This window comes from Arachis hypogaea, chromosome 18 (assembly GCF_003086295.3).
Source record: "Arachis hypogaea cultivar Tifrunner chromosome 18, arahy.Tifrunner.gnm2.J5K5, whole genome shotgun sequence".
Taxonomy (NCBI): domain Eukaryota; kingdom Viridiplantae; phylum Streptophyta; class Magnoliopsida; order Fabales; family Fabaceae; genus Arachis; species Arachis hypogaea.
This window is the reverse complement of record NC_092053.1, coordinates 6519178-6530960: the sequence shown is the minus strand read 5'-3', so window position 1 is coordinate 6530960 and position 11783 is coordinate 6519178. Positions and strand designations below refer to the sequence as shown.

At 32.5% G+C, this 11783-nt stretch overlaps 2 protein-coding genes across 2 annotated transcripts; both read right to left on the bottom strand.

Annotated features, from left to right (window-relative positions):
- Positions 1 to 2894: 2894 nt before the first annotated feature.
- Positions 2895 to 5107, bottom strand: LOC112773280 (uncharacterized). Its single transcript, XM_025818359.2, has 2 exons — positions 4892 to 5107; positions 2895 to 3454 (listed from the first exon to the last, which is right to left on the bottom strand). Exons 1-2 carry the CDS (start codon positions 5025 to 5027, stop codon positions 3063 to 3065), a joined length of 528 nt encoding a protein of 175 aa, XP_025674144.1. The 5' UTR covers positions 5028 to 5107; the 3' UTR covers positions 2895 to 3062.
- A 3315-nt stretch (positions 5108 to 8422) lies between these two features.
- Positions 8423 to 11056, bottom strand: LOC112772104 (protein S40-7). The gene is made up of 2 exons (XM_025816980.3): positions 10176 to 11056; positions 8423 to 8729 (listed from the first exon to the last, which is right to left on the bottom strand). The coding sequence occupies exons 1-2, from the start codon at positions 10906 to 10908 to the stop codon at positions 8698 to 8700; spliced, it is 765 nt and encodes a 254-aa protein (XP_025672765.1). The 5' UTR covers positions 10909 to 11056; the 3' UTR covers positions 8423 to 8697.
- Positions 11057 to 11783: the final 727 nt, after the last annotated feature.

The following is an 11783-nucleotide window of genomic DNA, read 5'->3' as shown; positions in this document are numbered from 1 at the left end:
TTTACTTTTGGAGACATCCTGTCGGTGTTATAAAACAGCTCCTAAAAAGAAAGAACAAACCCCGAAAGGGACTTAGTTCCCAGAATATTATAAAACCTAATTTGACATCAATCTTTTATATCAGAGTATGTTTAATGTCAGTTCTAATTTTAATTTTATTTTGAATTTTATAAAATAATAAATAAATTTTTATTTTCTTCTCCAGAAACATCTAACTACTACATTCTTGAAATTGCTAAAATTGGATAATAGCCACATAATAGCGTCTATGTTATAGGTCTCATTGTACTAATGTACTCATTTACCTCTCTATCGCAAATTAGATTAAGATTATTTATTTAAAGTTTAAATATAAGTGTTAAATATATAATAATCATAATTTTATATTAAGTTAAATTTTTAGAATAAATAATTTTATAAAAAAAAAACTCACCGATAAGTCTTGGGAAAGATTTAGAAGGGTTTGAAACTCCAAGACTTGCATGTTACGTGCCAAAGACCAAATCTCCAAATAATCCCAAATTGCAAATAATCACACCTCTTGAAATCTGTAAATATATGGTATAGGGTTTTTGTCTTGTTGCATGCGTGTTTTCTTCAGCATGCATAATCACTCACATCGTATCCTCTTCTTTCCCAATTGCATACTCTTTCTTTCCGCGTCGAGGATATATTAATTAATTAATATTAATTAAGATAATAAAGACACATGTACTTTCGTGAGGGAGAGATTCTTTAGATATATGTAGCATAACTATGTTAAATCTTTAATTTTCATTATTGACCTGGTAATAATCTCATCATAATTAAAATTGTACTACTAGGGAGCCATGCATATACTCTTTTTACAAAATAATATTTGTTGTGTACTTTAGTTATAATATAATATTATAATGTTCCCATTTTCCACCACCCTAAATAAGCACAAGGGTAATTTGATTTGGAAGAAGGGCCTTGTGAATTGGTTTAGGCACATGGGATTTTGATCTGAAGTCATGTGTGGACTGAGGAGAAAAGCCACCGATAATATTTTCTAGATTGTGTATACATATTATTCGTCGTGAACTCAATTAATGTAATTCGACATAAATATATGTAAAAAAAAGTATAAGTAAACAATAAAAATACTAAACAATGTGAACAATAAATATATCGGATGTTCATTTTATTAGGTGTGCGGATAGTTATTCTAATATTAAGATGATAAAATTGTGAAAGAATAGGAAAATAAAAGAATTGTGAAAGAAAAAGATGAAGAAATTTTATTGATTGTTGATTGAATGAATTGAACATGTGTTGTAAATTATGAGGGTAAAACTAAATATATATAGAACATTGTCCTATGAAAGATAAAAGTAAAGATAAGATAAGAAGAGAAGATAACATAAAGATAAGATAAGATAAAATAATAAAGATTAAAATTAAAATTGAATTTTTGTATTTTGTTGGGCTGAATTTGTGGGCCACGATACTTCTTTATTGTTGTCATGGGCTAAAGTAGAAGAGTAGTTTAATATGCCCCCGCAAGCTGGTGGATGAAAGATGTCAATAATCCACAGCTTGGATAAATTCCAATGAAATTGTTGAGGAAGACGCCTCTGACGTAGTGACGCGGAGGAAGATGCGTGCGGCGGAGCTTGAGCTGTCGACGGCAAAAATATAAAAGGAGATGCTGTACTTGAGCAGCGATCTTCAAAAATGCGCGCAGCGGAGCTTGAGCTGCCGGCGGCAAAAACATAAAAGGAGATGCTGTGCTTGAGCAGCGATCTTTAAACAATTGCGTGCGGCGGAGCTTGAGCTGCCGACGACAAAAATACATAAAAGGAGATGCTGTGCTTGAGCAGCGATCTTTAAACAATTGCGTGCGGCGGAGCTTGAGCTGCCGATGACAAAAAATACATAAAAGGAGATGCTGTGCTTGAGGGAGAGAGAGCAAGTAGCGATCTTCATAAAAAAAAAGAATGAAAAAATAAAAAATAAAAAAATAAAAAATAAAAAAATAAGCGTGTAAAACGCAACAAGATTGATCTTTAGAGGGCGCGTATGGCGCAATAAGAGTGGTCTTCAAATGGCGCGTAGAGCGCAATAAGAGCGCAGATGGAACTGCTAGAACAGATGCAGATTGAACTGCTGAAACAGAATACTGACGAAACTCCCGGAAGAAGTTGCAGATGAAATACAAGAAGGCGCAGACGGAATTGCTGGTAAAGAACCGGGATAATCAAAACTGTGGTAGAATTTTCACTTGGATGCATGTAACTAAATCTATGATTATTTATTGTGGGAGGAAGTTGAAAAAGAAGCAAGGTGATTTCTCACCGAAGAGATGATAACTTATATATCCTCCTCAAGGAGGATACCATGGCTCTGATACCATGATAAAATTGTGAAAGAATAGGAAAATAAAAGAATTGTGAAAGAAAAAGATGAAGAAATTTTATTGATTGTTGATTGAATGAATTGAACATGTGTTGTAAATTATGAGGGTAAAACTAAATATATATAGAACATTGTCCTATGAAAGATAAAAGTAAAGATAAGATAAGAAGAGAAGATAACATAAAGATAAGATAAGATAAAGATAAGATAATAAAGATTAAAATTAAAATTGAATTTTTGTATTTTGTTGGGCTGAATTTGTGGGCCACGATACTTCTTTATTGTTGTCATGAGCTAAAGTAGAAGAGTAGTTTAATATTAAGATTTAGGTAGATAATTTAAAAATGTAATGTGTTTTAATTTGATTGGTAATTGTTCATGTTATTAAAAAAGTTATTAGTTACCTAGTATTACCTATACACGTGACTTTAGAAAATGTTGAACCTGAGAGACCTAATTTAGGGATCGAAGCACTTGACTATGTCTCAGTATGAATGAGTTAGAAAACAAAGAGCTAGTAATATAGATAGTGCTTTATTATAACAATATGTGCTAGCTAGCTTTAATTTGGCAACCCCACAAGTACATATATAGGTAGACTCATAATTGTAACGACCTCTAGATCATAGAATTTTCTTAATTCCGTTCATTATTAAGTATATGCAAATAGTGAAAAATATATATCAAGGTATTCCAATTATAGGGAAGAAATAAGGAAAGTAGTAACTAGAGGGTGCCAAGCCCCACTCGGGAGGAAAAGGGAAATCGAAATCGAAGGTTTTGGATGAAGCGAACGCGTTGCAATATTCAATGTGTTGTTGGGGGCATTCTTTGAAGAAGCTAAGAGGACTTGATAGTTTTACCTCATTGCCCTTCATTACAATTTCTGACACCTGGTTCTTCTTTCTGGCATATATGTGATTTGGTCCTCCAATAATTTTTGCTTGGCACTTCTTCATAAAATTATTATTATTATGCTGGTCAAAGGGGAGGTCAACCTTGAAGGTGCCGTTATCTTGTGTTGTTGCCATGGCTACCTTTTTCACACCTTCACACTTCACTGACACCTTGATCCCTGAAACCAACACAAATAATTATAGATACAGTATCACTGCACTTTGACTATATTTTTCCATCAATTAATGCGTGCTTTGATAATAAATATCCGATTTATTAATATACAAAGATATTATGTATACATTAAAATTAATTATTATATATTTGTGTATAAATATATTGAATTTAATTTATTTTTAATATATAATTTATATTGGTGATTAATTTTAACGTGTACTTAACATAATTGTTAATTTTAATAATTCGACCATTTTTAAAATTAAATCTAGTCTAATAATGGTTTAAGGACTTGTTTGGTGTTATTTTTGAAAAAGATTTTTTTAAAATGATATTTTAAAAAAAAATTTTACAAAAATAAAAGTGATTTTATATTTGGATATTTCATATAAAAAGATCTTTTTATATATCAATTATGTTTAGATAAAATAAGATAAAAGTATTTTTTTGTTCATTTATTATGTAAAAAATATTTTTTAAAAAAAAAATATCTTTTAAAAAAAGATGTAAGTTGTAATTTTTTAAAAAAGATATTTTTTATTTTTTTAGTACTTTTATTTTTACTATTAAAAATTTATTAAATATACTTAAAATTTTTTTTTATTAAAAAATATATTTTTTATCAGATTAAATGGCACACAAACAAACACTAATAATATGACTTGAACAAATCATGTGATCAACCTTTAGAGAATAATGATAGTTAATGACCAAAACTAAAACACTATAAAAATTTGAATATTATGTATAATAGCATAAATAAATACTATATAGTATATACAAAAAATTAATCACTAAATTAATTATTATATATTTGTATATAAATATATATTATTTAATTTATTTTTAATGTATATTTTTTGTATTTTAATGCATATTCTATCCGAATAGCTGATTTGGTAATTGTTTTTCGATAAATTCAAATTAAATTTCAATATATATTTGATGTTATAAAATATATAAATTTACTAGATATTTTTATTATATAATAGAGGTTATAAATTTTAATGTTATTTTAAGAATTTACATGATGATGAAAAAGAAAAAAAGAATTTAAAACTCAGACTTGACAAAAGTGGCTTTGAATCTGGGCAAGAAATTATCGAGTTGGGTTGGATCATGAACATCTGATCTTCTAACACGAATCAATAAAAAGTTGGTGAATATGCATTTCTAACTTCTAAGCAATATATATTAATTTACACACAGTTGAACCAATCTAGATACATAATAATTTACATATCTATATATCTTAATTGATATCATATCTAAGATTTATTACTCTGTTTTCTAGAGTACTACATATATCGTTGTTGTATGTTATCTATTAATTATTAAATAATTTATATATATATTTAATAAGCAGAATAATATATTTAAGAACCATAAAGAAAGCTAATAATTAGGAGAATAAATAATTAATTAATCAGAGACAAACCAGAGAAATCGTAGTTTTGATGAGTGCAGTCATTGCAGGAGACTTTGCCCTTCACCAATTGGCATGCTGAGGGGTCAACGTTGGTCAAAACTAACACAAAAACAAGTGCTGTGACAACTTGATGAGCAAACGCCATCACTTATGGAAGACCAATAAGCAATGGATCGGATGATGATAATAACTTATTAACTATATAGTAGGAAATTTAAACCAGAAAACAAAACTTTGAAGAGAAGAAGGTAAGTTTGAAGCTTATAAATAGTGGTGGTTAGCTTGCTTGACGTGACTCACATTAATTCATTAAATGTAAGGGCCAACTGCTGCTATTAGTAGTTGGACACAATTTAGTTTATTTACTTATGTGGATTACTTAAATTGTAAAATCACTTTTTTTGAAAGAAAAAAAAAAAAGAAACAAACAATGCAATCTAATAAAACCCATAATCTTAAACCAAAAAAATTTATCTATTAAATAGAAAAACTTTGATAGTTTAATTAAGATACATATGAGCATATATTCATTTGTTCAATGTTGATAGCTTACATTATATTTAGAGTAAATTATAATTTTTTATCTTTCAATTTTTAAAGCGTTGATAAATTTATTCATGAATAAATTGAACTAACATTGTATTTATGAAAGATAAAAAATTATCATTTTACTCATGAAAATTTAAAATATTAGTAAATTTAACATAAATAAAACTAATATTTGTGTACTTTTATCACATAAAAATATCATTCGTAAATACAAAATTAATTTATTTATTCGTAATAAATTTATCAACATTTCAAAGTTTCATGATTAAAAATAATAATTTACTCTTATATCTAACTATCAATAAATTCAAATCCACTTTGCCCACTCTCATTGGCTTGCTTGTCTGATTAGGGTTACTACGGAAGATGTATAAACTTTGTACGAAAAAAATATTATTATATATTCCACCGCTCCCCTCGGATCTTCAAGAAAATCCACCATGCATGCATGGTCCTTTCTCTATACTATACTTTTTAGACAAAGTAATCAATTTTTAGTTGCAAAAATAGTGGTAAGTTTTAGACTTTAGTATGTGTGAGCAAAGCAGAGAGCACACACTTGGAAATTAAGAAGAAAAATGTGCCCCACCTTGAGAGCACACTAATTTACTATTTCAAAATTTTCTGTTCCCTAAGAATTTGGGTACTAATATATAACTTGTTTTTCCATGAGTGAAAATGAAGTGTGCAATACAGTGATACACCATGTGGTTGATGCTTTCTCTAGACACTATCATTAATGAACATTAATTAATATGTTTTAAAACTTGAATTTGTTAGATATGTAATTGAGTAACACAAGTAAATGGAAAATACTATAGACGTATCCCATCTTTACAGTGAGGGAAAGTTTAGGGAGCAAATAGAATATTTGTACAATGTGTATAATGAAGATTTAGGAAATATTAGAGATATAATCATTAGTGTTACATTTTTCCATCAGTGTAAGCTTCTGGGATGAGTGATATCATGATATGGTATCAGAACTCTAGATCCGAAAGGTTAAGAGTTTGATCCTTGGTGAACCCCAAAAGCCAGCTTTTGGGATGAATGGTTTTATGATATAAGATGTTTATTATCCCTAGTACCGAATGCTTATCATGGGTTATGTTCATTTTGTAACTCATATACACATTGTACAAATATTCCATTGGCTTTCTAGCAGGACTCTTATAGTGAATTTTAGGCCCTTTTTGTTTTTCCCTTTTGATTCTACATACTTTAACTTATCCCTTACAATCTGGGTATGTTGCTTGAACCAAGTAAGAACTAAGAACAGAACCAAGTGGTAATTTTCTAAACGGTAAAATTAACTGTAAATATAAAAAAGATATCGGGAGATAATTTATCAAAATATTATAATTAGGCCAGATAAACTCTTCACATTGTGCGGATTAAAGTGTTGTCGATATGTTGATACCAACAATCATTGACGCTACCAAATAATTTCAACAATCATTTCAAGGTTGCTATGAATTTTGGGAGATAACATTAGACAGCATGAACAGTATAAGTGGTGGCTCAGGGGTCGTGAATCATGATCCCTCTTTCATGTGCTTAGTAGACAAGAAAATAGATTAAATATGATAAGGATTTGTACGCCAAGCTAAGGTTTTATATTTTCTTTTATCATATAAAAATAAAAAACAAAAAGGCTTTTGTGATTTCCAGCAAGTGTGGATATGAACTATACAGTTAGTTATGTTCCCATTCATAACATTCTAATTATTCACGTGATCATGATGTACCCTAAACCTCTGAATATGTGTGTGAGGCCCCTACATTGTGGATTTTTCTTACATTTAAAAGTAAGAGCCCATTAATATTAAACTAAATCCAAAACTGAAAATATGAGTTGGGCTATTAAAAGACTCTAAACAGATTACCTTCATTACTATGTAATAAAATGTAAACATGACTTTATTAAATTAATCTATATATTTATACAAGCGTGGTGTTTTCTCCTAATGAGAATGGAAAGCTAAGTGGCAAGCTTTCTTGGCATATTATCCAGCTTAGAATATAGTTGTGATTTTAAGAAAGGAAAACTTTCACGTGCAACAGAATAAAGTGTTGATCACTGACAAACATATCACCATACAAAACCAGCTAGCTACTCCACCTCATCAGTGTTAAATGAAGAAGATACAACACAGCATATTGTGCAAGTTAAGGAAAGCATTCTTAATTCTTGGCTGCTTCTAATTGAATGATCACTGCGCCAACGGGACCATGTGGGTGTTCTTGGAGTTTAATTTAAAAGGACTAATTGCCATTGTGAGGTTGAAAACCAATGATGAATACACAGCCAAAAATGGCAATGGTTATTCGAGTAAATGACTCGGTCAGTCTTCAAAATATTATGTGGACCATTCAGGTTTATCAGGTTTTGTATTTTCAATTTCATTTGTAATATTTTTCTTTTCTTTTAAAGTTCTACTTTTTCTTTCTTAATCTTTATTTATTTTTGTTGACTGATTATTGGTTAAAAAAAAGCTGGTTTCTAAATCCTAACACAACCATTCTCAATAATAAAATAAAAATGCAAACCACAGGCTGTTAGTCTCCGAAAAGTTGAACCACTAAGAATTAAATCGTTGGCCAACATAGTACTTAAAGATGTACTTTATCTGATAAATTTCATCGCACCTTGTATTAATATAAGCGGAGTCAAAATAATGTTAACTTTGTTGTAATTCGAAGTACGTCATTTGAGAACCATAAAAATCCATCCCACCTTGAATTAATAGAAATGAAGCCTAAATAATAAAATAGGAAGTGTTTTGGGCAGCAATCTAGCACCGTAGTAAATTCCACCCTGAAACTCTTAAAGTCTGAAACATGACCATGATTGAATATGAAATGCTCACCTAACAATGGACTGTTTTACAATTTGAACTCTAATAATGTGTCTAAGTGTGAGATTAGCTTACCTATGCAAATAAAAAATTATGAGCAACAAGTGACAAGCTCCACTCTGCTCCCAACAAGAAATTGAAAACCCAAAATTACTTGCAATGAAGAATGGAATGAAATCGTACAAAGGATTAATTCAACTTGAAAAACATATGCCTGCTAAGCACTAAGGAGTGAAAAGATAAAAGTGTAGAACTGAACTGATCAACTTAGCACAAAGTGCCAAAAATCAAATAAAAAGATGAAAAACCAAGAATCATTCCATCCTAATCCATAAATTCATGAAACAATGTTTGAATCCTTCCCTGAAATAACCGATTTGTTTTCAGCTGTGTATGTAAATTGTTGCTTCACTTATGAAAGAGTCCGCTACGAGCAAGGACTGCCAATCAAGTAATATGTTATATTGTTATCACAGAACAAATCTACAAGATTATGACAGGACTAAAATACTATATAAACTTCAAAAGTTGACATAAGAAAGTCATATCCATAATCATAAAAATTGGATGCATTCTGATAAATGGCTGTTATCATTTCAGCTGACGTAAGAAGAGCCATAGGAATGCAGCTTGGGATTGAGCTCAACACATATACGTTAATTAGTCAAATTACCATAGTGGAGAGAAGAGAAAGAGAAAAGAGAGGCGGGGGGGGGGGGGGGGGCGGACATAATAAAGAATAAATCAATTGAGGCGAGAAGATATTGTTGTGTTGGGTATCTGGGCGTACAGTTATCCCAAATAATGGTATGCTATTCAAAATGCCCTAGGCAAACAAGTTTGAAGGATAGAGGACTTCAGGAAACACAAGATTGACAAGAACCCATCACATGGCTTAAGACGTGTGCAGTGGATCATAAGTAAAGATATGACTGGTTAGTTTCTCTCCTCAACACGAAGCCACCTTAACCAGCACAAAAAGAACAAAAAAGGTCTAAGAACCATCTAGTTATGATAATCCTTAAATCCACCTGAAACAAAGACTCTAGACTATGTTTGGATTGATGGAAAAGTGAAGAGTAGAGTGGAGTGGAATGTGATTTAAGAGATGAAAACCAAAAGAGTAGAATTATTATTCCACTTCAAGGTTTGAATAAATGGATTTCTACCCTGTACACTCCAGATTGGGAGGAATTAAATATCGAGCTTCAAGTTGAAACAATTCTTTTCCATCATAAAACTACATATCCAAACAATAGAAGCCCTTTATATTATATTGCACTGTGTCCTATTCTTCTACAAAGCAACATTCAGAGTTCATTAGGGGAATAACAGCAGGTAATCTTGTCCTAAACAATCTGTTCATAGCTTGGGTGGCCAAATATACAAAGCCTAATCCTACCTAGTACCTAATTTGGCCAATTCCTATACTGAAGGAGCAATCATTCTTTTTTTTTTTTTTTTTTAATCAAAGAAACTAGAATAGAACAGAAGGTAATAGAGTATCTTGATACTAAGCAAGAAAAAATATAGCATCACCAGGTGTATTTGAAGTTTCAACAGAAACGAATAACATCTTCCAATGGGGCTCAATGGCTCATTCGAATAGCACTAATTTAGGTTATGTACATTATGGAAAAATATTCTAGTTGATTAACGAAGAGCACAAGACATACACAAATACACGAGGGGAATGAAATCATAAAATCAATCAATGATTCAACACACTAGATTATTGCCCAATCTTCAAATGTCAAATTCTGAACATGTTCACTAGGGTTTTCAGTTTTCAGCCTTTGTTTCCATTTCTCAGTTCACATAGAAAGATAAAACTACTCAAATTTAACCCTAAAAATTCAAATATTTTTTTTTTCAATCAAGGAAACCTGTTTGCCGCCAAACCGCATTCCGAACCTGCCGTAAGTCTCTCCCTTTCAGGGTCCGCCCCACCCCTTCCAGGACCGAGCACGCCAGCATCGGCGACTGCGCCGAGTTCCTCGCCACAATCTCGTGCGGCGGAAGCATCACATCGTCGTCCTCCGCCGTCACATCGTCCACATCGTCGTCATCGTCGTCATCAAACTGGCGGTGCCTCCTCATCATCGCCTGAGACAAAATAGGAACGTTCACCGGCGCCGACTGGTGGTACATGACCGAAGACTGCGGCATCCGGTCGTGGTGCGCTGACGGAGGCTTCGGTATGGCGGGAATCATACGCGACGACGAAGAAGAAGAAGACGAGGACAGCGAAACCGAGGAGGCCTTGTGGAAGAAGTGCGTGCCGTTTGGAGCAGTAGGTGAGGCGTCGTTTTCCGGCAGAGCGGCAAGGATGCCGAAGGTGTCAGAGGAGCCGAATCCGAAGCCCTTGTGGTTGTTGTTATGGTGGAGGTGGTGGTGGTTAGGGGTGGATGAGTTGGAAGAGGAGGCAGTGGAAGGGAGGTGATTGTTGTCGGCGTTGTCGTCGCCAAAGAAAACGACGTCGTCCTCGGTGAGCTCGTCGGTGGCGGAGGAGGAGCTAGGGTTTTCAAGAGGCGGCGCGTTGGATGGGACGCCAAGGAAGCGTTCCGTTGAGGAGGCCGGTTTACGGTTACGGAAGCGGTTCGGGTCAGACCGATCCATAAGATGGTTTCGGGTTCGGAGCTTTTGAATTTGGTGTTTGTGAGAGAAAAGAGGATTGGTGGAGACTGGAGAGTGGAGACAGTTAGAGCTTCATCAAGAGCGACCAGCAATGGCTATGCTTTTTCTCAATTTATTTATTTTATTATTTTTTTTAACTTATTAGTGGAACGGTTTTAATGCCTATTTTCGCCACTTGCCACTTTCCACGTGGGAACTATTTAACAGAACGCAGTGGAACCTTTGAACGTGGTGTGGGTGTGAAGCCCAATTTTGAATTTTCACAACTTTTTCCTTCCAGAAGAAAACAAAAAATTCCTATTTCATATTTTCACATTATAACTCAAGTAGCGCACTTATTAATTTGTTACTTTTATATATATTTTGGGAGTTTATATTTCATTCTCAATTTATATTAAGAATTATTAGTGTTTTTTAAACTTTTCAGTGAAAAAAAAATCGTTCTATGTATTTGACAAAAACATTCTTAAGGGAAAAAAAAAAGAGGGATAACGTTTTTCATCATATTATTGATTTTATTTGATAAATAAGTCATATCATTTAATTTTAGGGTAAATATCTTTTTGATTTTGACTTTTTTTTTTCAGTAAGACATATCGTACCGTAATCATTCTTAAAATCAACCAAATCTCTACCCATCAGTAAAATTGGACAAATTGACCCCTACAACTAATTGATAATGGGTTGCATATCTGACGTGTCAGGTAAAGTATGATGTGTCAATGCCAAGTGCTAAGTATCAACTCCAAATGATTATAGGGACTAAAACAACCCCCTCTTCTTTTTCTTCTTCTTCTTCTTCCTCCTCCTCCTCCTCCTCTCCTTCCTCTTTTTTCTCTTCGTCAAACCCATTATCA

Excerpts from the sequence above, each read along its gene's own strand:
- LOC112773280 (XM_025818359.2), bottom strand. The coding sequence starts at position 5,027 with ATGGCGTTTGCTCATCAAGTTGTCACAGCACTTGTTTTTGTGTTAGTT. Across the intron at positions 3,455-4,891 it reads TCAAAACTACGATTTCTCTG|GGATCAAGGTGTCAGTGAAG; the intron begins GTTTGTCTCTGA and ends TGTTGGTTTCAG.
- LOC112772104 (XM_025816980.3), bottom strand. The coding sequence starts at position 10,908 with ATGGATCGGTCTGACCCGAACCGCTTCCGTAACCGTAAACCGGCCTCC. Across the intron at positions 8,730-10,175 it reads TGCGGTTTGGCGGCAAACAG|TCCTTGCTCGTAGCGGACTC; the intron begins GTTTCCTTGATT and ends CTTGATTGGCAG.